This window comes from Phyllostomus hastatus, unplaced genomic scaffold (assembly GCF_019186645.2).
Source record: "Phyllostomus hastatus isolate PE091 unplaced genomic scaffold, TTU_PhHast_1.1 phas_scaffold_11, whole genome shotgun sequence".
Taxonomy (NCBI): Eukaryota; Metazoa; Chordata; class Mammalia; order Chiroptera; family Phyllostomidae; genus Phyllostomus; species Phyllostomus hastatus.
The window spans coordinates 2,358,064-2,382,714 of record NW_025334005.1 but is presented as its reverse complement, the minus strand read 5'-3'; the positions used below and the strand labels follow the sequence as shown (position 1 = coordinate 2,382,714).

The following is a 24,651-nucleotide window of genomic DNA, read 5'->3' as shown; positions in this document are numbered from 1 at the left end:
AGCGCAGGGGAGCGCGCGGCGGGATCCTGGGAGCGTGCCCGGACTGCGGCGCAGCTCCGGTACGCCACTCCGGCCCGGCCGAGCCCCCTGCCCGCGTCCGGCTCCCGCGCCGGGCGACACTGCAGGGGTGGCGTTGGGGGCGACCGCCGGTCCTGGTGCTGGTGCCTGCGCGCTGCTGGAGGCCAGCCCGGAACCCGTAGCCGGGAGCCAGCGTCCACGCCGGAGCAGGAGCCGGAGAGCGAGCCAGAGCGGCGGCTCCTCCGTGGAGCCCGGGTGAGTACGCACCAGGCCGCCCGCCGCGCACGGAGCGCGAACGCACGCAGGGCCCCCTCCCCGCGCCACGGACCCCTGGGCTCAGCGTACTCCACGCGTCTGCACACCCGCGCTGTGTTTGCACACGCAAGCCCGGCACAGCGCACGCCGGGCGCCCTTCCCCGGTCCGGCCACTCCGCGCACTGCGCATCGCATCGCGTCCCGCACGCCCGCCCGCCCCGCGTGTGCACACGCACGGCTCCCCTGTCCATTTACACGCCTCCCTGGCGCCCGCGAGGCACGCACGCCCCTCACATTCATAGCACTCTGACCGCCCCCCCACCACCACCCCTGCCCCACTTCACACAGCTCTTCAGTCAGCTTCCCACACTCCTCTCCCCAGATACCCTAGGGGCCCCCGCGGCACGGGTGCGGGTCTTCAGGAAGTGCCCCAGTCCTGACAGGCACATCGCATCCTCGCCAGGAGGCCGGGGAGCCCGAGAAAGGATCCTCAGCCGCCCAATGTCAGCGGCCTGGGGGAGGGGGGCGGGGGGGGGGGCTTTCCAGGTGCCCCTCGGAACCTTCCACGCCGCTGCTCTTCGGGAGAGGGAACTTGCGCGTCTCAGAGCCTCCCTCGGGCTGAACACTTGGGCTCAAGATGGGGTGGGAGTGGGGCAGAACGTGACAGCCTGAAGCCCGTCCTGTGGGTGGAGGAGCCCTGAGCCAGAGAACCCCCGTGACCCCCTTGCCAGGGGGCAGCAGAGGCGCTGAAGAGGGACCCTCTCCGGTCCCTGAGGCCATCCCCTCCCCAAAGTGCCTGGGAAACCTGCGCCCTGGAATGTCAGTCCCTTCCCCCAGCCCGGGGCACGACAGGTTGGGAAAGAGAGCCGCTGTGGTGCTTCCTATTAGACATGGGGAAACTGAGGCCCAGGCCAGGCTGCGAACCACCTCACGAAACTCAGTCAGTCTGGAGAAGGGTCGAGGCAAGGACCCCAGCCCCCACCTCCCCCAGGCAGCTGGGGAAAGAGGGCCTCCCAGTCCGGGCTTCAGGCTCGGACTCTGCCTCTTGTCATCTCCAGTGGCTGCGGGCAGGTCACGCCCTGCCCCTCGGCTTTCCTACCCACATGACGGGCAGAGCAGCAGCCCCCGCAGAGGGCGGCAGGGAGGATTTGCTGAAATAACACTTGGCAAGTCCTAGCGGTGCCCGGTAAATGCCAGCCAGCCAGCCTGTGCTGCGGTCTCTGTGGGCTTTGCCAGGGTGGGGAGCAGGGTGCGGTTACCTCTGGAAGTGGGAGCACCTGAAAAAGCATTCCAAACCTCAGGATCCTAAAGAGTTTTTGCAGCCCGGGAGGTCGAGGGCTGCCCTGTCCCCACCCCAGTCTTTCCCATCACCTGCTAGCTTCAGGGCGAGGGCAGGGGGAGCAAACACCTGGCCGGCCAGAGACGTGATGGGAGACCTGAGGAGTGAGGCAGCGGGGTGGGAGGAGCAGAGCCGTGGGGCCCCGAGCCCCCTGCAGAGGCACAAATTCCTGGAAAGCCGTTTCTCGGACCAGCCCAGGAGGGGGCCTTCACTGTGGTCGGATTCTGCAAGGCCAGTGGGTGTGCTTCCCAGCCGTCTCCAGCCCTGAAACGCCTCCTGGGGAGGTGGCGTGGTGGCCGAGCACCCAGGCCCAGACCCGTCGCTCCTCGGCGCCACCCCCAGCGTTGTGCTGCTCAGCGTGTGAGTAGCTTCACTGGGACCCCTTTCACGTGGGGACCCATTTCTCTGTCCGATCGTCAGGTTATATTGTGGGCCTACTGTGGGCCAGGCATGGCGCTCAGCATTTAGTATCTATCATGCCTAATTCCTATAGCATTAGGGAGGCGTTGCCAGCTAGGTATGATTACACCTGGATTTGAAACTGGTGCCGTTTTGTTTTTAGTGAGCATGTTCCATGCAGGTGAGGGTTTGGCGCTTTGGGGCCCCACGGAATACATTGGAAGGGGGAGGGGGCCAGGAAGGAGAGAGACGTGGGTCTGAGGACCTCAGATGCAGGTTTGGGTCGGCTCTGGCTCTCCCCTCACCCCTGTTGAGCCCCATCCCCTCTGTGTCAGAAGCTGGGGGAAGCCCTGGCCACAGGCCGCCCTGGCCTCCAAGGTGCCTTGTCAGCATCCTGCTCTGAGCCAAAGCCGCAGCCCCTCCGCCTGGCGGGTCTCCAGGCCGCCTACGGGAGCCTGCTGGGGTTGCCCCAGTCGGTGAAACGGAGTCTGGGGGTCTCGGGCACAGGGAGTAGCACCTTAAGAAGGGCGCTCCAGACAGAGCCGGATCTGGCTGGCTCTGACTCTGCTCTCTGCTTACTGGTCGCGTGACCGTGGGCTAGCAAATTAACTGCCCTTCTGAGCCTCACTTCCCTCCTCTGTGGGGTGGGGACAATAATAGGATGTGGCCCATAGGGGTCTTGGGGGAGGTCAAGTCCTTGGCACCGGGGCTGTGGCTACCAACAGAAGAGGCACTCACCCGGCCTCGGGCAGGGCTGCCAGGCCCAGCGCCATCGCTGCTGACCGTGAGGCTTTGGGCCACTCGCTCGTCCTTTCTGAACCTCCTCCAGCTCCTCTGAAGGCCTGCCTACCCGGCTCAGGAACGAGAGGCTTCCGGGGGCCGCCAGGTTCCCGCAGTGAACGGAGGGGCGTGACGTGCAGGCCACGGAGGGGGTGCCCCCTCTGCGGGGGCAGAGCCCACCCAGCTCCAGCTCGGGCTATTTCGGGGGGCCAGGGGAGATACAGGGCCGCTCTCCACGCATCTTCTCACTTTTAAAGGGAAGCCAGAAATTCATCCTTTTTTTTTTTTAAAAAAATCCATTTTAATGGGAAATTTACCAGTTTTTAAATGTTGGCAACTCACTTTCATTTGAGACAAATAATACAGATCTACAGACCAGCCATGCCGCCCACGCGATTCTGCAGCTCCAGTGAGGGGCACGGGGGCCTTTCGGACAAATTGCCAGGGCAAGACCACCGCAGCTCCTGTCCACCAAGCCCCACCGCGTTTACTTCCCGTTCCACCCTCCTGGCACCCTGATAGGGCGGTCAGGAGCCCCCTTTTACGGAGGGACAACCGAGGCTCAGGGCTAGTGAGGGGCAGGTCTCCTCCCCCCTCCCTCGCAGGCAGAGGTGCCTGCAGAGAGCACCACTGGGGAAACTTCTGGCTCACACCTCCCCAGAAGTCCCAGCTCCCGGGGAGGGGGGAGGGGTGGTGAAGGGAGGGAGGAGAATGGTGGGCAGTGGGAGGAGCCTGGGGTCTGAGCTGGATCAGCCTTGGAGGGGTGGGGGCCCCCCCAGACAGCCAGAGGTCCCATCAGCAGGTCCTGTCCCTGGGCACGTGTACATGCCACAGGAGCACCCCCGTCCCACGCTGCTGGCATTGGCCACGCCAGTGCGGCCCCGCTCACTAAGTCGGCTCGTGCCAAGTGAGCGGGAAAGGGAGCCGCTGGCGTGATCGGGTTCCCAGCAGGGCAGAGGCAGGCTGGGACGCGAGTGCTCACTGTAACACGTGTGTTTCGGAATGTCCAAACTCCTGCCAGGAACCCAGGCCACCTGGCACACAGAGCTGTATTTGTCCTGCGAGTCCTCGGGGAACTTTTGAAATCACGTGCTCGCCTACACGTCGGGCACGGGGCAGGAGCGTGGAGCCAGACGGCCTGTGTTGAACTTAGCCGTGTGGCCTGGGGCGGATGACCTTACCTTCATGCCTCAGGACTCCCCTCTGCAAACCAGAGACAATGACGGTACCTACCTGTGGGGTTGCCCGAGGATTCAAGGAGGAAATACACACGCCCAGTGCTTAGGGCTGCGCTTGGGTGGGTAGGGAGTGCCTGGCGGGGCTAGCCCTCATCATCACGACCTCCAGCCCAGGTCCCAGGAATGAGCTTCCACTTTGAGAGCGCACTGCCCTCCCATCACCATGACAACCAGCATCTCAGGGGGTGGGGGCATCAGCAGGGGGGCCGGGGAGCGAGGAGACGGCTTGTGTACCTGGCTGGGCTTCTCCCGGGGCCCTGCCCTGCCCTGCCTCCCGAGGCCTCCTGCCGGGGCGCTCGAGGCGCTCCGCGTGTCCTGGGCAGCCCTGCCTGGAGCAAGCCACCTCGGCTGCTTGGCTCCGAAGCCACAGACTGCGGACAACCCCAGGATCCTGGACGTTGCCCAGGAAAGTGTTCCCCCTCTGATTGGACCCCAGTCCCAAAGGGAGTCCACAGAATGCTTCAAAGAGTTGCAAACAGGCCAGGCACAGTCAAGCAGTTTTGTTTTGTTTTTTTATTTGCACGGTGCCTGAATAGTGTCTTCGTTTTTTGGTGAATTGGTGCAACATTTAAAAATCCAGCAACTGCACATAAACTATCCAGGCTTTTCTTTAAAGAGCCAGAAGGTCCGGCAATGCCAGGTCGGCATTCTCAGGAACAGAAAAGCGCTGCCCTTGAGCTGGCAGGCCCCTGCTGTTCTCGCCGCATCCCCCCCTCCCCCCCACCCCCTGCCCCACCACCCCACGCCCGTGCACCTTTATCCCTCCTCACCTGTCTCTGACTACCTCTCTGAGCTATGCGGGAACACAGAGTTTAGGGTGGGGGTACCCTGTCCTTCCGTGTCCCTTGGACTGAGACCCATCCAGCTCATCCCCGCCCGCCCCCCCTTCTCACACCCGCCCCCGTTTAGAATATGTCTGTCAGCCAAGTTCACTTCTTAGCAACAACGATAATAAAACTTCGAGCAGCCCCAGGGTTCGGGTGATGGCTTGTCTGAGCTTCCAGGCTTTGGAGGGTGGAGCGTGGGGTGCAGAGTGAAAGGGGAGAGAATAGAATATTGCAGAAATGCAGCCTTTGCTTTTCAAATGTAAACAAAAGCTTTTGAAGGGCAGTCATGCGTCACTTAACGATGGGAAGTTCATCGTTAGGCAATTTCCTCCTTGTTGTCTGAACAGGACAAACCTTGATTGTCTAGCCCACTGCACACCTAGGCTGGGTGGTCCGGCCTATTACTCCTTGACCATGAACCTGTACTGCATGTCACTGGCCTGAACACTGGAGCCAATTATAATGCATTGTATTATGACGTCACAACGGCTAAGAAGTCACTAGGTGATGGGAACTTTCAGCTCCATTATAAACTTTTGGGACCACTGTCGTACACACGGCCCGTGGCCCTGCCTAGTGAGCCCCCCAGGGGCCTTGCACTGACCAGTACCCAGAAGTCAGTGCTGGTCTGCCCGGCGCCGGTGGGACCAGAGCGAGGGCAGGATGCCCGAGGGCGCACATACAAACACAGGGTAGCCGGCAACTTTCACATTGCAAATAAGCAACAAATACATTTTTAGTGTACGTATACTCCAACATTTGGACGTATTTATACAAAAAGCAAATCCGAAATTCAAATGTCACTGGGCATCCTGGGCGTTTGTTATCCAGCGACCCGGAGGTGATGTCTTTGAGGGCATAAAGAAAGCTTTAGGCACCATTCTCTAAAAACGCTACTTCGAAAAGTACGCACTTTGGCCCAGGCCTCACGCGCAGCTGGGCGTGAGCTCTGGAGGGCAGGCACCCGGGCATGGAGGGCCGGGGCGCAGGGCCGGGGCTGGGGGCCCTCTGAAGCCCTCCCCTCCAACTCGCTCTCCCCTTCTGGTTGCAGCCGCCGCCGCAGCGGGCACCATGGCCGTGGACGTGGCAGAGCGCCGCCTGAGCGGTGAGTCTGAGCAGCCAGCGTGCAGCGCACAGGGCCCGCCCAGCAGGCCTCGGGGGCGGGGATCAGGGGGACACCAGTCACGGTTCTGCTGTGCTGGCAAGGACGGGCAGTGACTTGCCCAAGGTCACGTAGCCTTGGGGACACGGGGCTGGGACCAGTTCGAAATCTCCTCATCTCTCTGCTCCTGTGGCTGCTTTTGTGGGAGTGCTCCCTCCATTTGACTTGAGGGGGTCCCCCAGGAGGCCCGTGTCCCACTGCTCTCTAAGGTTGAGCCTGTGACACGGAATCCACTCACCAGGGCCATCTCTGGAGCCTCTCAAGCAGCCAAGTGAGAGGGAGCCTGGAAGGTTGATACTGGGTCCACAGAGCATGAAAGTCAGAGACAGCCCAGACCAGGGGCTGCCAGTACCCGGGACGCAGCTCCCGCCCACCCTGTGTGCCCCGGCCGGCGCCGAGCTGGGGGGTAGCATCACGTGACATCAGACACACATCTCACAATCTTGTCTCCTTCTGTCTCTGTCCCCATTTACAGATGGAAAAAGGGAGGCTCAGGGAAGGAAAGGGACAGTGCGTGCAGGGTCAGGACGTGAACCCAGGTCTCCGGGCTGTCGGTCTGGCTCGAGTCCTAGCACAGCCCCCACCCAGCCCACGGCTGAGCGGAGGGGTGCCCCAGGGACCACCCTTCCCAACCCCCAGCCAGGGGTTCTCACCTGCAGCCTCCCAAGTCTAGGCCCAAGCCCTGGCATGCCCTTGAGCAAGCGATGAAACCTTTCTGAGCCTCCATGTACCTGTCTATAAAATGGGGCAGTGGGGCTGCCTCGGGGACTGCTGGGAAGATGCAGTGAGCTAGCCTACGTGAAGCGCCCCACACAGCAGAAGCATGCCCCCCCCAACTCCAGGCCCCTGCGCCCACTGTCCCCTTTGCCGGAGCGCGTCCCCGCCTCCACCTGGCTGGGTCCTCGGCCCTGCTGTGGGGGTTACGCGCCCAGACCTGGAGCAGGGTCGGCAGCGAGTATCTGCGTCGTCCCTCAGCTTCCTCATCTGTAAAAGAGGGATAATAATAGAACCTTCCTCCCCCGGTTGTTCTGAGGACTCAGTGGGCTCATACACGTGAAGTGCTTGGAACAGAACCTGGCAAATAGTAAAGAGAAAGAACCTGTTCTGACGCCAGCTCCTCCGCCTCCCCCTCATCTCCAGCCTCAGCCTAGACCTCACTTCCCGGGAGAGTTCTGCCGGAGCTGCCCTAAGGCTGGTCCGTCTAGACATGAATATGTGAAGGAGTATCCATCGTCGGCATTTCCTGTCACCTTCCTGAGGCTTTTCCCTTCTTGCCCTCGGCCCTACGCCCCTTTTTTTGTCCACCGGGGCTCTGGCTGGAGACCCTCACTTCCCCGGGACCCTCACTCTCAAAGGAGTCTAGTTCTGCTTTGCCACCTTGCTGTGCACGCCCCCTGCGACACCCAGGCCCCGCTGTGCAGGTCTCAGCAGGAGTCCCCCCACTCACCCCCCTCACTCTCCAGGGAGGCGGGTGCGTTCCTGTCCCACCCCCCAGTCCCCAGACTCCCGAGACTTTGCCAGCCGGCCTCATCAGGGCTGGCCCTGGGGCCCTCGGGAGATCTTCGCTGTGGTTTTATTTAGACCACAAATTGCATTCCAGCAACCCAAGTCAGCAGTAAACAGCGTTGCGCCCGGTCCCCGCATCCTAATCTCTTGCTCCTCTCCATCCTCCCTGGCCCTCCATTGGTCCTTGTCCATTGGCTGTGTGATTTTCACATCAAATTGCGTGGTTGTACCATGTCGGGAATTGATTTTTTTTTTCTGTAAACATTACCCGAAATGTTTCTCTGCACTGCCACGGTGACATCCTAATAATAACCTCGACAGCCATTCTCAAAGGCCAGTGACATTCCGTCCTCTGGCAGCACCAGGGCCCCCGGGGTCAGACCTCCAGGCTGTGTCCGGATTTCTGTCATCACAGGAGCCCAGCCTCAAGGGCCCGGAGCAGACAGAAAACTCGCTGGGATTTTTCCCCCAGAGTAACCTCGCCGGGTGGAGCCTCGGGGTGGGGATGTCTCGCGATCATCTCCTTTTTCGAATGGGGAGGCTGGGCCCAGGGGGGCTCGGTGGGCTGAACTCTTCACCCCTGGGGCCTTGAGCCCATAGATAGACGCGTTCTTCCCCTCTCCCAGCCTCAGCGGCCCCTGGAAAGTGGAGATAGGGACCTCACGGGGTTCAGACGGCTGGGCAAGCGCCGTGGGAGCGCGTTAGTATCCATCCGGCTGAAACTGGCGGGGCCCGGGACAGCCAGAGCAGAGCTGGGGTCCGGGCGGGCCGAGGCCCCCCGCCGCCAGAGGGTCTGCAGCTGCGGCTGCTGCGTGGTTCCTCTTGATGTGGGGGCTCTGGGGAGCAGAGGCGAGGCGCCCTCCGGCCCCAGTGCCCCACTCCCGCCCTCCAGCTGGGCACTCCGAGTGCTCTAGGCTCTGTACACCCCCTCTCCTTCCGGCCCTACACCCCCGGTCCCTGGTGCCTTGGCCGGGCACACTTCTTGCGCCCCCTCCGTATCTCAGCTTACCTGTCCCTCTCAGAAGGGACATCCTCCTCCAGCTCCAGGAAGCCCTCCTGGGCTCCCCCCATCGCTCTGTGTTGTCTCTTTGCCCACCCCGCACCCTCGACTGCACGCTGGGCCTGCCTGGGGCGACTCTCTCCACAAGGCACTCACACACAGCAGGTGCTCACACACAGTAGGTGCTCAGTGGATGTGCCGTGATAAAATCCACCCCCCGAAACGCCCTTCCCACCTGTCTTTGCCGCCAGGGAACTGTGCTGGGTAGAGGCCCGGTGGGGCAGTGGTTAGCGCTGCTTGCTCTGGAGTCCGGCTGTCGGGGTTGGGCTCCCAGTCCCACCCCTCCCTGGGGCCGTGACCTTGGGCACAAGGTCTTTGTGAGCCTCAGTTTCCCCATTGGAACTGAGCCCAGAGGCAACACTGAGATTGGTTAAGAGAACTGCATTTGCTAGCAGCATGACCTTCTGCAGAATGAATCCCACGACCTCACCGGCTGCTTGCGGGGACCGAAAAGCCAGGCTTCCTTTGAACTTGTGTGGTGACGCTCGGCCGAGGGCTGGGCGAGGACTCCCCCAGCAGGGCTAAGGAGGCAGTTAAGGGCTGTGTTCAGGGTCAGTAAGGCTCAGATAAGGAAAGCGATTTACTTATCAGTGGGCGAACAGCATCCGAGCATCTGGATTTTCCCCCAAGCCCTCCACAGCCTGCAAACACATCACTGCTGGCTGAGATGTCTTTTTTTGGGGGGTGGGGGGTCATAACACCTTGATTGAGATAAAATTCACATACCGTGAATTTATTCACTTAAAGTGTATAACTCATTGGGCGTTAGTGTATTGAACAGCCATCAGCACAGTCAATTTTTGGAGTACATTCATCATTCCCCAAATAAACCCCCTATTCCACATTTCTCCCTGCTCCCCCCTCCCCAGCCACGGTTCATTGCTAATCTACTTTGTGTCTGCGTAGATTTGCCTCTCTTGGACATATAAATAGAATCATACGACGTGTGTGTCCGGCTTCTTTCACTTAGCAAGATGTTTTCTAGGCTCATCCATGTTGTAATATATACCAGTACTTCATTCCTTTTTATTGCTGAATAATTTCATTATGTGGACATGCTACATTTTATTTGTCCATTCAGCAATCGATGGACACTGGGTTGTCCTAGACGAGGTTTGAGGGGAAAATGGGATCCTTTTTTTGTCCCCCGAGTCCACTTCCCCTGTCCCCAGACCCCGAAAGGCTGCTTTGATTATCTGGCAGCGAAAGGTCCCCCGAAGGGTGAGGTCCAAGACCTCGAAGAGGCAAGAACAACCCTATTTGTTTAAAGCCTAATGAATATTTCACCGCCGTTCACAGCTCTTCATCTGTTCTCGTCAAGCGCCAATCATGGGAGAGCGGTCTGCTTCTGTGGGGAGGAAAACAAAGCAGAAATCACAGGGACTGTTTTCTTGTGCAGCCCCGGACCCCCGGTGCCTAGCACCCAGCCTACCGCATGGAGGGCACTCGGTAGACATTCATTCAATGAATAAGCCAGTCCGTGCCAAGCCACCTGCTCCGTGGGCGGGGGGGGGGGGGGGTCTGCACCCACTGAGGGGCCCGGGGCCCTCTAACGAGAAGCTGCTTTTGCCTTGTAGTCATCAAGAGCCCCCCTGACTGGGAGGTGGGCGTCTACGCTGCGGGGGCCCTGGCGCTGCTGGGAATCGCAGCCGTGAGCCTGTGGAAGCTCTGGACCTCGGGCAGCTTCCCCAGCCCCTCGCCCTTCCCCAACTACGACTACAGGTACCTGCAGCAGAAATACGGCGAGAGCTACGCGGAGGCCAAGCAGAAGGTGAGGCTCCCGCGCCCGTGGGTGCACACGGAGGTGGGGGCCCCCGCGCCCCTGCCGTCCACTCGCAGGGTGAACCTCTGTGCCCTCCCCAGCCCGCTCCCTCCCAATTGGTTTCCGCCGGTGACCCACCGGGGGCCCTGGTCCTCCTTCCTGCCCCCAACCCAGCCCAGTGCGCGCTTGCCCCATGAGTCCGTGAGCCCTTGAGTGAAAGAATGAATGCATGGTTTCCATGTTAAAGACCGTCCTGTAAAAAATATGGGAAAATGTAAATAAGAAGAAGAGCTTCTCTAAAAATGCCCCTACCCTGACACAAGCCATAGCTAACTGTTTTTTACCCATTAACGTGTTGATTTATTGCTTTCCACTATTTTTTTAAAGATTGTATTTATTTATTTTTAGAGGGGGAAGGGAGGGAGAAAGAGAGAGAGAGAGAAACATCAATGTGCGGTTGCTGGGGGTCATGGCCTGCAACCCAGGCATGTGCCCTGACTGGGAATCGAACCCACGACACTTTGGTGTGCAGCCCACGCGAAATCCACTGAGCTACGCCAGCCAGGGCCCTAAGTCAGGATTTTAAGAAAGCTACTCAGTGTGCATTATTTCTACTTGTGTGGGGGAGAAAAAGAAGCAACATAAATGTTCAATAGCCGGGAAATTCTAAACTAAATGATGGTTACCCACCCAGTGGGAAACTGGGGAGAGGATGGAAAACGACGGGAATGAAGACTGTGTAGGGACGCAGGAGAGGCGGGTGGGCCGGAGGCTTCTGGTTGCTCAGATCCTCAGGCCGGCTTAGACAAAAGAAACACCGACTGGGAGGGGGGTGCTGCCCAACGTGCAAGAGTTCCCGTGTCGCAGGCATTTCGGGAAACCTCCCTTGAGGCTGCTCGACCATCTGTGGAGTAGCTCTGCTCCGGTGTTCTCACCCATCCCCCTTCTGCCGGACACCTGCACCGCTCCCTGCCTGTCCTCTTCATACACATCACTGCCGAGAACACCTCCAGGGAGGGGAGCTCAGTCCGCTCCCCTCAATAACCATTCCGAGAAAATGCCCTCTCACGTCCCGGCGAGAGGGGGAAAACTGAGTGACGTGCCACAACCTTGAACAAGCACGTTCTGACTTAGACAGGCCCCGCTTTTGCAAAAGGGGGACTTGGAGGTGCCCTGAGGGAGCAGGGATTCCCGTGCCTCTTTGCCATCTCCACACGGCCGCCCTCGCGATGCTCCCGCGTCCCCTTTTCTCACCCCAGAGGGCGCCCACCTGGAATGCCCAGCGGGCCAGCGCTCGGGGACCGCCCAGTCGCAAGGGCAGCCTCAGCATGGAGGACACCTTTGAGAGCATCAGCGAGCTGGGGCCGCTGGAGCTGATGGGCCGTGAGCTGGACCTGGCGCCCTACGGGACCCTCCGGAAGTCCCAGTCGGCCGACTCCCTCAACTCCATCTCCTCCGTGAGCAACACCTTCGGGCAGGACTTCACGCTGGGCCAGGTGGAGGTGAGCATGGACTACGACGCCGCCTCCCACACCCTCCACGTGGCCGTGCTGCAGGGCAAGGACCTGCTGGAGCGGGAGGAAGCCAGCTTCGAGTCCTGCTTCATGCGCGTCAGCCTGCTGCCGGACGAGCAGATCGTGGGCATTTCCCGGGTGAGTGGGGGTTGCAGGGCGGGGCACAGAGGTGTGTTCTGGCCCTCGGGGGTCTCCCCCGGCCGGGCAGGGCCTGAGGGGGGCGCCGGGGAGCGGGTCTGGATGAGGGTTCCAGAGCCCGAGGTGCTGACCAGACCGGGCACAGAACGGGAGTGCGGGGCCTCCACCTGCCGGCGTCCACTCTGCACGACTCTTAGCACTCCTGCCACACGAATCCGGCGTGTGGTGCCTGTCCGTTTCCACGCCTGTCCCCTGGGTCAACCTGGGGCCCTGGCAGGGAAGGGATGACACATTCAAGTTGGCTCACTTGGGGACAACTTAATAACAGGACTGATACAAACGATGATAGTGGCGTGTGGGGCACCGCAAGGGGGGCGTGGCGCCCTGGTCTGAAAGGGTGAGGGGCGGGGGAGGACGCCAGACCCGAGGATGGGGGAGCTGTAGAGACGGCCACCTTGATAGGCACTGTGCCCTTTGGACAAGGGACGCAGCCAGCCCACAGCAGGACCACAGAGGATCTGGGGGGAATAAGTGCTCCCAGCCTCCCTCCGACTTCTGGTGTCCCTCCAGTGACCCTCACTGGCTGACCCTCCCAGAAGCCAGAGGCCAAGGGAGCCTGCTGATGTAGCCCACGGAGGTCAGCTCCTGGAGCGGAAAGCAGGGTGGGGGTAAACCAGGAGGGGCAAGGAGAAAGGCCCAGCATCCCCTGCCCCCACCCAGGGTCCCTCCACCTTTGCCAGAGGGAGCAGAGTCTACATGAGACGCATCCCCCTGCCCAGCTCCGGCAGCCGGCAGCTCCGGGCTGGACGGAGGGGTCTGGATGCCATGGCCAGGCATCCTCTGAGGTGGTCATGGCCAACACACCATGGCTTCTGACCGGAGCAGGAGGAGCCCGAGGACCTGCAGGACCAAGTACCGTCTGACTCCTTGGAGACCCACCTGTGTCTGGACCCCTTTCCCATGCCAAAAACCAGCTGCTCCCCAGTGGTGGAGACTGTTGGCCCTCCCCTGCCCCACCCTGCCCCCCTCATTCTAGAAGGGGCTAGAACTGACTGCCGGCCATGTGCATGCGGGTCCCAAGATGGGGCAGCCAGCCTCTGAGAGGCAGTTCAGTGAGGGGTTAGGAGCAGGACGCTGCAGACTAACTACCCCGGTTCAAATCCTGGTTCCCTATTCCCTAGACCTTGGACATGTCACTTACGTTCTCTGTCATTCAGTGTCTGCACCTGTCAACTGGGCATTGTAATTCTTTTTTTTTAAGATTTTATTTATTTATTTTTAGAGAGGGAAGAGAGGGAGACAGAGAGAGAGAGAAGCATCAATGTGCGGTTGCTGGGGGCCATGGCCTGCAACCCAGGCATGTGCCCTGACTGGGAATTGAACCTGTGACACTTTGGTTCGCAGCCCATGCTCAATCCACTGAGCTCTGCCAGCCAGGGCTGGGCATCGTAATTCTTGAAGAGGGGATGCGTTCATAAGGGCAAACGCCTTAGCCCAGTCCTAGGCGAGCACTCAGCGGATCACCTACCGGGACCACGAAGTGTTCCCGTTGAGCCCGATCCGTGCTGCCTGTGGCCAGGGCTGCCTGGAGGACCCCGAGCGCTTCTGCACACAACCCTTGATGGGGGACAGTGGCAGACACAGCCACCACAGTCTGCTCGTGCTGAGAACCCGGTTCTCGGGGCCCAGCACACCCACAATTCTCTCACTACCCTAATGAGGTGGACCGAGAGCACCTTACAGATGAGGAAACTGAGGCTCAGAGAAGTGCTTTGCCCAAGACTACCCCAGCGAGTGAGCAGTAGACCTGGGGCTTGGTCCCGGGATGCCCACCCTCCGCCCACGTGCTCATAAAGCACAACGCACAGAGAATGGGTGGTCGGGGAGCCTGGGCCCCTGTGGGCAGGGGGCAGCCAAGAGGCTAGCTTGGCAGAAGGGAGGAGAGGGGGAACCGAAGATCATGAAGAGCCTGAATGCCGAGGTCAGGACGGAGAGGTGGGCTTTCTGCCGTGGGGGAAGGAGCCCCCGATTCTCCAGGCAGGCGACAGGGGCGGGGGACGGAGCTCCCAGGGAGCAGTGCAAGAGGACCCTGCCCAGAGCCCAGGCGGTCAGCGTGTGGCTCAGGGAACCTGTGGGGGTGCTGGTGCACTTCTCCCCAAGAAGGCAGGCTTCTCACACTACAGCCCAGCCAATTCCAGCGAGTGGGTAGCTGCCCCCAGGCTGGGCAGCACCCCCAGCTTCAGGCGAGGTGCCAGGAACGAGAGCTCCTCTCTTTAAATGTCGCCAGGCAGTGACTAAGGCAGCCCCCCCTCCCGGAAGGGGAGCCATGCCCGCAAGTGCACCTTCCCCGGGGCCCGCCCACGGCTTCCTGGGAGGAGGCCAGAGGCACCCACCAGGCAGGACTGGGCTTGGAAACGGAGTCCGCGCAGCCTTGCCTAGTCATCCCGTCCGTCTGTCCATCCCACAGTGTTCAGACAGTCCTGGGCCAGGCTCTGTCGGGGCTGGGACATCGGTGACTCTCGACCCCACAGACAATTATCCATACCCACTGCACGCCTGGCCCGGGCCTGGACTTGAACCTGTGCAAGAAAGACGGAGACCAGCTCAGCTGGTGCATCGTGAGGGTTCTGTGGACCTGGGGCCACTGAGGACGGGACTTCGTCGGGGTCAGATTATGGAAGCTTCGAATGCCAGGCCACTGGATCGGCCGTTAGTGAGGGGAGAGCAGAGGGGGCCGAGCCACCAAAAGAAGGGTTGGCATTGGGTCGTGGGGTCAGCAGCCAGGACCCCGGCCCAAGTCCCAGACTCTCCACCCAGGGCTCTCCCTGCCACCCCCTCTACCCCCCACCCCAGCTTTGAAGCGCCCTCTGGCCCGTTCTCCCTGCAGATCCAGAGGAACGCCTACTCTATCTTCTTCGACGAGAAGTTCTCCATCCCCCTGGACCCCGCGGCCCTGGAGGAGAAGAGCCTGCGGTTTTCTGTCTTCGGCATCGATGAGGACGAGCGGAACGTCAGCACGGGAGTGGTGGAGCTGAAGCTCTCTGTGCTGGACCTTCCCACTGCAGCCCTTCAGTGGCTGGCTGTACCTGCAGGACCAGAACAAGGTAAGCCTGCCCACCTGTGCACCCGTGCAGAGAGTATCACACACACACACACACACACACACACACACACACGCACGTCAGAGGAGGGACTCCGCTGTCCCCCGTAGCACCCTGAGCACCGACACCCTTAGGAGCGTAGAGAAAGAGACCAGAGCTGCACGCAGGGAGACTCAGTTTTCTGCGTGCGGATGAGAGACGCCGCGACCACTGCCTGCGGCTCTCCTGCTGCTCATGCCTCCAAGCTCCGCGAGAGCTCCTATTAGGGGCACTTCTGGCCCCGAAGAGAGTTGTTGCAGACACGGGCCCGGCTGAAGTTTACCTTTATGCATGGGAGCGTGCTTGGGGAGCCTTACTGCCATTTAAGCACATGGTCTACTGACCCCAGGCCACTTGGACCTCCATGCCCTGCTCCCACAGAGTGGTTTCCTCGGCTTAGGACGAGGCGGTGTAACTGCGCTTGGATGCTGCGTTTGACAGGCAGCCTCTGGCCCTCCTTCCCAGGCACGACCCACCCCGGGGGAGGACGGGCTGGTGCATGCTTCACGGAGTGGGGATGGGGGCCCCTTTCTCGATCCCCCCAGCCTGGAGCCCTGGTGTGCGGGGCCTCGAGCACGGCAGCTTCCCAGTGGAGAAGGCAGCCCCTGCCTTTGCCTGGACCTGTGAGGGGACAGAAGCCCTCTGAGCCACCCGCCTGCCTGCCCCCCAGGCCGCCGACGCTGTGGGGGAGATCCTGCTGTCTCTCAGCTACCTCCCCACGGCCGAGCGTCTCACCGTGGTCGTGGTGAAGGCCAAGAATCTGATCTGGACCAACGACAAGAGCACTGCGGGTAAGGCCCGGCTGGCTGGCTGCCTGGCTCCTCCACGGGGCTGGCGGGGGCTGTGGCCCAAGTGCTGAGCCCCAGGCACCTGGACACATCAGGAGGGACGGGGCTCCCCACCCCCCAGCTCTGGCTGAGCTCAGGAGCTGTGCACCGTGCACCGTGGGAAGATGCATCTAGCTGGAGAACGTGGGAACCGGAGAGGGAGGCAGGGAGCCCCTGCGGGGGAAGGGGTGGGACTCTGAGACTGGGAGGCCTGGGGCTCTGGGAAGGCCCCAAGGTGGGCACCCACTGCCCAGAACTGGGATTCGTGGTGGAGGTTCCGTCCCCAGAGACTGGCCTGCGTTCCAGATCCCAAACGGGGGCAAGGGCCGCCGGGACGGTGTGGGCACCAAGCAGGGCCCGATGCCCCGGGTCTGCAGGAGCCTCCAGCCCCCGGTAACTGGAGACAGAGGACCAGGGGTGGGGGGAGCCCAACGCCCTGGGGCCTAGGGGGACCTGGGGGGACCTGGGGTCCAGGCAGGCGCAGTAAGGACGCCCAGAGGGCGGTAGGTGAGGAGCAGACAGAGACGTGCTATTTCGGAGCCGCACGCCACCGAGTCAAACCCTGCCGAGTGGGTGCGGCTGACTCAGAGCTGACGTCTGCGTGCGGGCCATTTATAGAATGGAAAGTGGCGGGTCTTCCACCTTCCCCGAGTGTCGAGTGTCGTGTGAGGGGAGCGTGCGCCCGGGCCGGAAGGGTGCACTGCGGGCGCCCGAGGCCCCGCTGTCCTCCTGACTGGCGTGTGAGCCTCGGTTTTCTCACCCATCAGATAGGAGAGAAGTCAAGGACCCGTGGCGGGGCTGTGGGAGGTCAAGGCAATAGGGAAGGCTTGGGGGGAGGGGGGTAGAGCCAGCCAGCGCGCCTCCGGGGCGGGCAGGCTGTGCCAAGTGAGTGCAGCAGTGGCCCTCACCTCCACCCCCACCCCCACCCCCGCCCACCCAGACCCCCTACGTCAAGGTGTACCTGCTGCAGGATGGGAGGAAGATGAGCAAAAAGAAGACAGCCGTGAAGAGGGACGACCCCAACCCAGTGTTCAACGAAGCCATGATCTTCTCGGTGCCGGCCATCGTGCTCCAGGTGAGGCGGACACGGCACAGGGGCAGGGCCAGGCCGGGTCAGCCCCAAGCTGCGGGGCCTCCTTCTTCGTCGTCCCCTGCAGCCTCGCTTTTCAGGGCTCCTGCAGGTGCTGAATGTTTGCCTCAAGCCCTATAGTCAAGAAGCATTTATGAAGCACCCACTAGATACTAGCCCCATAGAGGGTGCTGGGAACATGGGCACTGCTTCCTCGCTGCTTACAAGGGACAGGCAGGGAGGTCTCCTTGTCTCCGGCAATCCTGATCCACAGAGAGCACGCCAGACCTGGGCGGCCAGGGCGGCTTCCGCAGGAGGGCTTAGCTAAGCTGAACTCGGGGGGAGGCCAGTCCCAGGGCAGGGAACGGCAGAGACCTGGAGATGAGCCAGGCACCGAGATCCACCCTAAATCTCCTGAGGTTCTACCTGCAGAGCTCCTGCTGAGCTCCCCTCACCCCCGTGGCCTTCAGGAGGTGGCCCCCTCCCAGCACAGCTATCACAGACCGAGGATGAGGGGACTGCTGAGGATAGGGCCTGGGCCCCACCAGTGGCCCTTCTTGCATGCCTCAGAGGATGGGGAACTCACCACCTTCCCTCACTACCACCTTCCATGCTGGGGCATTCCTGACAATGAGAAAGTTCTTCATGTGCTTTGAGCCAAAAGCTGCCTCTTAGCCCTGGGGCTGCACAGAAGCCCACTTAATCTCCCCCGCAGGACACCCTGTCTCAGCTTCAAAGCCCGGAGTTCTGCCTCTGTCTGGATGTTCCTAATCCAGGCCAACATCCCAGCACCTCTGGTTGGTTCTGGGCAGCGCTCATGCCTTGCCCTGCCACCCCCCTGGGACAGGCTGCCCATCTGTCCCCTGCTGCTCCCTGGGGTAATCATAGGGCCAGTACACCACAGCTTCCGAGAGCCAGACACTCACTCCTTGGGACCGGGAGAAGGAGGGGGCGAGGGGAGAAGAGAGGTCAGCCCAGGCTCCAGTTTCAGCTTCACTGCTTTGATCTCCGGCAAGTCCTTTTCCTTCCTCAGCTGCATCCAACCTACATTTTATTGGGAGAAACAGCAGACGTTGTAACGCTCTGTGTACATGTTATTCCCAGAACAGGCAGGAATTGCTATTATCACCATTTTACAGATGGGGAACCTGAGGTAGGAAGAGCCCCAGTCACTGTCCAAGGTCATGCAGCAAGGAAGTGGTGAGGCTGGCACTTGAACCTGGGCCACCTGCTGCTGCCTCTGTGTAGGGCGGCAGCAAACAGGGGCCCACGGGGTTAGGCCGATCAGAGGTGAGGACTGGGGGAGCCGCACCTGGCACCCCTCTGGGGCCTGGCCTTTATGGACTGGGGCCCAGAAGCCATGAGGACCTCTGGCACTGCCCCTGGTCCCCAGCACCCCTATCGCTTCTTCCCTAGGACCTGTCTCTCCGTGTGACGGTGGCTGAGAGCAGCAGCGATGGCCGTGGGGACAACGTGGGCCACGTCATCATCGGGCCGTCCGCTAGTGGCATGGGCACCACACACTGGAACCAGATGCTGGCCACACTGCGCAGGCCTGTGTCCATGTGGCACCCTGTCCGACGAAACTAGCAGCCAGGACAAGGCCAGGGCGGGCACTGGAGCTGCCCGGAGCCTGGCTCAAGCTCAGGTGTGACGCCCTTCTCCATCGTCCAGCTGAAGCCATGAATGCCGGGGCCCCCGATGGACTCCCCAGGAGCCTTCTCGGTCCCGCTACCCAGACTGCAGAGCAGGAGCGGGCCTGGCTGGCTGTCTAGGGACCCAGGGCTCCCCCCACTGAGGACCGGCTGTGGCTGGGCACTGGCTCATTGTTCTCCTATTTTGAGATCCCCAGTGGGTCTGCCCTCAGCCTGGGGGACCTCGCCCTCTCAGAGCTCCCCATACCCAACCCCGGCTGGGAGGCCAAGGCTGAGCTGGGCCACACGCCGGAACAGAGCAAGTCTTGGGAGCCGGGCGCCGTGCTAGGCACCCGCAGGCGTGACATGAACAAGACACAGACCCACAGGATGCCGGGAAGGCAAGATCCCCTGTCCTGGGGATCTACTTGGTGCTGGACGGTGGCCCCTCCAGGCAGACTCGGGGAGGGCCCTGGGGGCTGGAGGGCGGAACGGGAGCTGTGGTTTGAGGGGCAGGGGATGCCCTGAGAGCATTCTGGACGGGCAGTCCCGCCCGAGCGTGGCAGGGACGGAACGTCCTCAGCCCACTGTGGTGGGCCTGCGGGCCTCTTTCTGGGCCAAGGAAGAGACCCGGAGACGGAGCGAGCAGAGGCCCACCCGCCCCACGGGACGCTGGCTCTGGAGTCACTCTCTGAAATCCACCCGCTGGACATCGCCCTTGCCCAGGCCCAGCGGTCGGCAGGCCCAGCCCCAGGCCCTTGTGTTCGGTCCCACACACCCGGGCGCTGGCTCCACGGCGGGTTCTCCGGGTCCGTCCAGGCCAGGACAGGCCCTGTCGGGAAGGGAGGAGAGCTATCTCAGCCTGTGGGGGGCCATGGGCGGTGGGGCGGCCAGGACACAGACTGCAGGGGGGTGGTCTGTGGGAGCAGCCCTGCGGGCTGCAGACCCCTGAGAGGGTGCAGCGGAGCTGGAGACCCTTATGCTGGGCTTTGGGGGGAGGGGCAGCCTGCACAGTGGCCGGGAGGGACCGTCAAGGGGGTCAGAACGGAATATGAGTCTGGGAAGGAGGTGGCTCTGGGAAGGAGGTAGAACACCGAGTGTCCTAGGGCAGGTTCCCAAAGCAGACCCTGAGCTGAGGCGTCAAGGCGTCGGGCAGGGCAGAGCCCCCAGGGGACCCCGGTAAGGGCAAGAGGGGAGCCGTGTGCAGAGAGCAAGTTGTAGCTCCGAGAGAGCCCATCGTCAGCCTGGGGGCTTGGGGGAGCTCCGAGTGTGAACTGCAAGCTGTACCCCGGGGTCAAAGGGGCTCAGCAGTTACCCTGACATGACATGCATCATCTTTGGCTACCATCCCGCCCTCAGCTGGAGAGATAAGGGTCCCTCGCTGAGGGAGTTCCCATTCACCAAGAACAGCACCTCCCAAAAGCAGGCAGCTGTGCACCGTGCACGGCTGGGGGGTGGGTGTCCATGCTGGTTCAAAGGGATGGGGGGGGCACTATCTACCCTGTTGGCCGCCCACAGGTGAGCACGTGGGTGGGATCCCGGGCTGGCTGCCTCTGGCCCTGGTGAGCTGTGGGGACCCAGGCCCCCCGTTATCCCCAGCGATGTGGCGGGAGGGGTGGCTGGAACAGGGTGGGAGGCCTGGGTAGCACTGGAACTAGGGGCAGGACCCTGGCTCTTCCCACCTGACACAGCCATGGCCCGGCCCTGCGGCCAGGCCGGCTACGCTGTAGCCAGCACCAGGAGGTCTGCAGGGCCTGGGGACACATAGCTGGGGCAGCTCTGCAGCCTGAGAGACCCTGGACCCTTCCTACCCCAGGGGCTCTGCGGTGCCAGCCCTGACCCCCACCTCTTCCCCCTCCCCTCTAACTGCATGAAATGTGGACTGCGCCGCGCTGGGATGGGAGTGGTGGGGACTGGATATGCTGAGTGGAATGATTCTAGAACCAAAATAAAACCGGGGCAGGAAGGAGGGGGCTTCCGCAAGCCCTGCTCAGCCTGAATCGCCTCCGGCTCTTCTTCAGGGACCAGGGACCCAGGTCACTGTGAGCCCCCTGCCCCTGCTGCTGCGTGCCCGGGGGCGGGGCGGCCCCAGTCTGCTGGGGAGACCCTGACGAGGACCAGCGCCATCAGGCTGCTTGGGAAGCTCGAGAAGGGGCCCTGAGCTGGGCCCGCAGGCAGGGCGGCAGCAGGAGTCGTCAGGAAAGCTTCCTGGTGGTGCTGCTGGCCCGAGTCTTCAGGACAAGAAGAAGCAGGGTGGGCAAGGCCCAGAAAGCACTCCCAGCAGAGGGGACAGCCTGTGGAAAAGGGCAGGAGCAAGCAAAACTGTGGCCAATTTATCGCCCTTGTGAGAGCAAAGTTGGGGGTGGGGGAGACAAGAGCCAGAGGACAGACCTGGCAGGGGAAAGGGCTGTGTGGGTGAGTGGGTGTTGGTGCCCCGCCTGCAACTCTGCAGCTCTCAGAGGTAGGCACTGTGTCACCTCCTTCTGGCAGCTAATGGAAACGGAAGCTCAGAGAGGTTAGGTAACTAGCCCATGATCACACAGCCTAAATGCCTTCGAGCTGGGATTCGGGCTCAGGCCGTCTCAGCCGTGAGACAACGCTGCCCCTCCTCCAGCTCCTCAAGCGTGGGGCTGAGGGGCAGCAGAAAAGCCCCCCTCCATCCCTGCCTGCTCTGGTTTGGCCCTGCCTCCCTTCCCCTGACCGCTCCTGAGAGATCACGGCAAGCGAGGGAGGAGGCGGATCTGAGTGCGCATTCCCAACATCCCCCAGAAGGCCCGCCCACCTCCAGGCCCGACTGTGAAGAGCTTCCGTGGAACCCGCCCCCAACACCGGGGAGACGGAGGTGACCAATGGGGCGGGCCGGCCGGCCGCGGCTGGAGCCCGTGAAGGCTGACACCGGAGCAAGCTTCCCAGAGGAGAGGGAAACTTGAGCCCTGGCTCTGCGGGGCGGCAGGCTGAACCCACGGAGGGGGGAGGGGCCTCCAGGCCGGGGAACTGCTCGGGCGCATGCACGTGTTGCATGTGCCTGGGGAGCGGAGACTGGGTGTGTCTGGACTGAGTCCGAAGGTCCTTGTCCTGCGGGCGGCGGGGAGCCACAGAGGAGTCCAGGGCAGGAGCAAGTCAGAAGGAGGGAGACAGGGAGGGTCCTGCCCCTTTTAGGTTTTCAGTTCATTCAACAGGGCCCAAACCCAGCTGCTCCCACCTCTTCCTGCCCCTTCCTTCCCTCCCCCACCATGTCCCCTCCTCCACCCCCAGGGAGCCTCAGGGGTAGGCTGAGCCCCACCCAAGAGGCCGTGTGTGGAGGCTGCTGGCTTGCCCAGCGGTGGTGGCCACTCCAGGCCTGCACGTGGGAGGGGCGGGACCCGTCCGTCTGTCGCCGCAGCGGTCAGCAGCTCCGAACCTCCCTTCCTCTGTCCTGCCTGCGGTTGTCTGCGGCTGCAAACACCGGAAGGGTCAGCCCAAAAGGCTAAATAAATGCCAGGACTGGGGCACAGGGCTCCCTCGCTCTCCACTCACCACCCCCCCCCCCGCCCCCGCAATCAGCCTCCTCACCCACCCACCCAGAAGGATCAATGACGGGGAGGCGGGGAGAGGAGGCGCGGGCAGAGGGGCCGTGTCCCCAGTCAGATGGCCGCCGGGGTCCAATTGGGCTCCGGGAGCCCAGCAGAAGAAAACCTGAGAGGACAGGCCCCTCTGGGTCCTGCCCTCCCTGTGGTGGGAGGGCCTGCTGCCAACCTGCTGTGCGACAAGTCCCTCCCCTCGAGAGCCTCGGTTGCCCCATCTGACTTTTGGGGGACTCTGTGTGTAGAGGCTCTAGCGCCCCATTGCCTGGGTTAGAACCCCAGCTCCTCCACGCATCAGCTGTGGGACCTTTGGGCCTGAGGTTCCTTGATTGCCAAAGAGTGTAAGAATTATACACACTTCACGGGATGGAATGCAATGACACGTGCCAGGTGTCCGGCCCGCAGGAGGTGCTCACTAAATGTGAGGTCAAGGCTTTGGGTGGAGCTCCAGCCCTTGGGATGTGGTGTCTGGGATGAGAGGAGGAGAGGGTACACAGGGAGACGTCCCCAGCCAAGGTATTCCAAGGGCAGCACTGGACTCTGACGTTCCACACCCCTAGCACCCGCTTTCCCTCCCCTTTAGCTATTCACGAACACCCCAATCCCCAGTCCAGGAACCCCAAGCAGAGCAGGCCCCGAGGGGTGCGGATGGTGCAGGGAGGACAGCCACCACACGGGGGCAGCAGAGACTCTGCTGGAACAGCAGCGGCCACCGAGCCTCTGGAAGGGCACGGGTTGGGGTGTCAGGAAATGGGACCGAGGGACCTCAGCCCAGAGGGAAGCTGGAGGGTGGGCACCTGTCTGCTGACCCAGGACTCAGGTCATGTGCAGAATGCACTCATCCATGCAACCATCTGCCCCTTTGTTCATGTCTTTACTCTGCTTATGGGGTCAGCCCTCCTTCCTCCCTTCCTTCTTTCCTTCCTTCCTCCCTCCCCTGCTCCCTCATGTTCCTTCCCTTCCCATTTGTCCTGCCAGGCAGGCAGTCGGCCACAACATCCTGAGCCACAGGAGGGCCAGCCTGGCCACCTCTGCTGTTCCAGGGGCTTTGGGGCCCTGACCCGCTCTGCAGGGTTTCCAAAGGACTCTGGGTTTGGGACCGGTGGCGCCTCAAGGGGCTGAGTCACCCACGGGCTGGCAGTAAACCGCAGACACAGAAAACAGTGTAACAGTAAACAGTCCCCTGGCCAGACAGACTGACCTGGGGCGCCTCCCCACTCCCAGATAAACTCCAGGAAAACATTGCTGTCCGGGGCCCAGCAGTTCCCGAGATGTGGGGAAGCTCCTTGTCAACCAGGGCAGATTTCCTGGGCCCTGACCTCCCTCCGGCAGCAGCTTGAGCGCTGAGTGGGGGCGGGGTGGGGGGTTAACATCAGTAGGTCCGAGCGCTGAAGGAGCTCAGGCATGGGCGCCGTGGTGTCGGGAGAGAGCCCGGATTTTGTGGCTAGACCCTCGTTCAAATTAGCGTTCTGCCTCTTAGTAGCTGCGGATCTTAGGCAAGAACTTAACCTCTCTGGTCCTCAAGGCTTCTCATCTGTGAAATGGGGCTAGCAGTCCCCACCTGCCTGGGGCGGCACCTGCTCGGGGTTAGCGATACATTAATGGGCGCCGTGATGATGAGGAAAGGTTCCGTGAAACTGTCAAGCGTGTGGCCCGTCGAAGATGTCATTAAAGTGATTATCCCTATAGCAACGACGGCCAAATTCCTCTGCCTGACTCTCAACTCCCTCCGCCCGCAGTCTGGCCCCACCTGCCTCCCAGCCTTGCCACCCGAAGCCTAGTGACAGCAGCAGTGGGTGGGACAGGGGATGACGAGGCTGACAGCTGATCGCTGGGGGTGGGCCCCTCCCCACCACTCCTTAGGGCAGGGCGGAGAGCCCTGCTCAGTGGCTACACACCCATCCCAGTGCCGGGTCACTGCCCAGCCCTGTGGCAGTTTCAGGGAGGAAAGAAAGTCTGAAGGGTGGGGAGGTCCTGGGCTGTTCCCGGCATCCAGGTGAGGCCCCAGTCGGCCTGCAGACTGGGGCCCGGGGGGAGCATGGAGAATGAGTCAGGGGTCTGGGCTCCACCTCCGTGTGGCGGGGGCAGGGCCGCCTGCCCTGGCTGCCTCTTCGGGCCACAGGGAGCTTCCAAGGGGGCTGAGAGGGCTTTGAACTTCAGGCAGATGACACCATGGCCTGAGAAGGGGAGGGCAAAGACTTCTTCCCCCTCTTTCCTTAAGCTTCAGTGAAAACACTCATTGCACGACCTGGGGAGGCCCTCGTGCCCATTTCTGAAGGGTTTGAACTCTGGTTACGAACAGGGGTGGGAGGTCGGGTGACAGCGAGTTTCCACCTCAATTCTGCATTCCTTCCCGGCACCCGAGGGGCTCCGCTCCCCAGGCTGGTTCACCCTCAGCCTCACGCCGGCACCAGCGCACC

At 62.0% G+C, this 24,651-nt stretch overlaps 1 protein-coding gene across 1 annotated transcript; it reads left to right on the top strand.

The window, feature by feature from the left end:
• On the top strand, window positions 1–20,668 carry SYT12 (synaptotagmin 12). The gene is given in 9 exon segments (XM_045855386.1): window positions 1–273; window positions 5,908–5,961; window positions 10,162–10,355; window positions 11,606–11,998; window positions 14,886–15,053; window positions 15,055–15,102; window positions 15,809–15,934; window positions 16,906–17,040; window positions 18,451–20,668. Coding segments are annotated over 8 exon segments (1,272 nt in total). The 5' UTR covers window positions 1–273; window positions 5,908–5,927; the 3' UTR covers window positions 18,625–20,668.
• The last annotated feature ends 3,983 nt before the right edge of the window (window positions 20,669–24,651 follow it).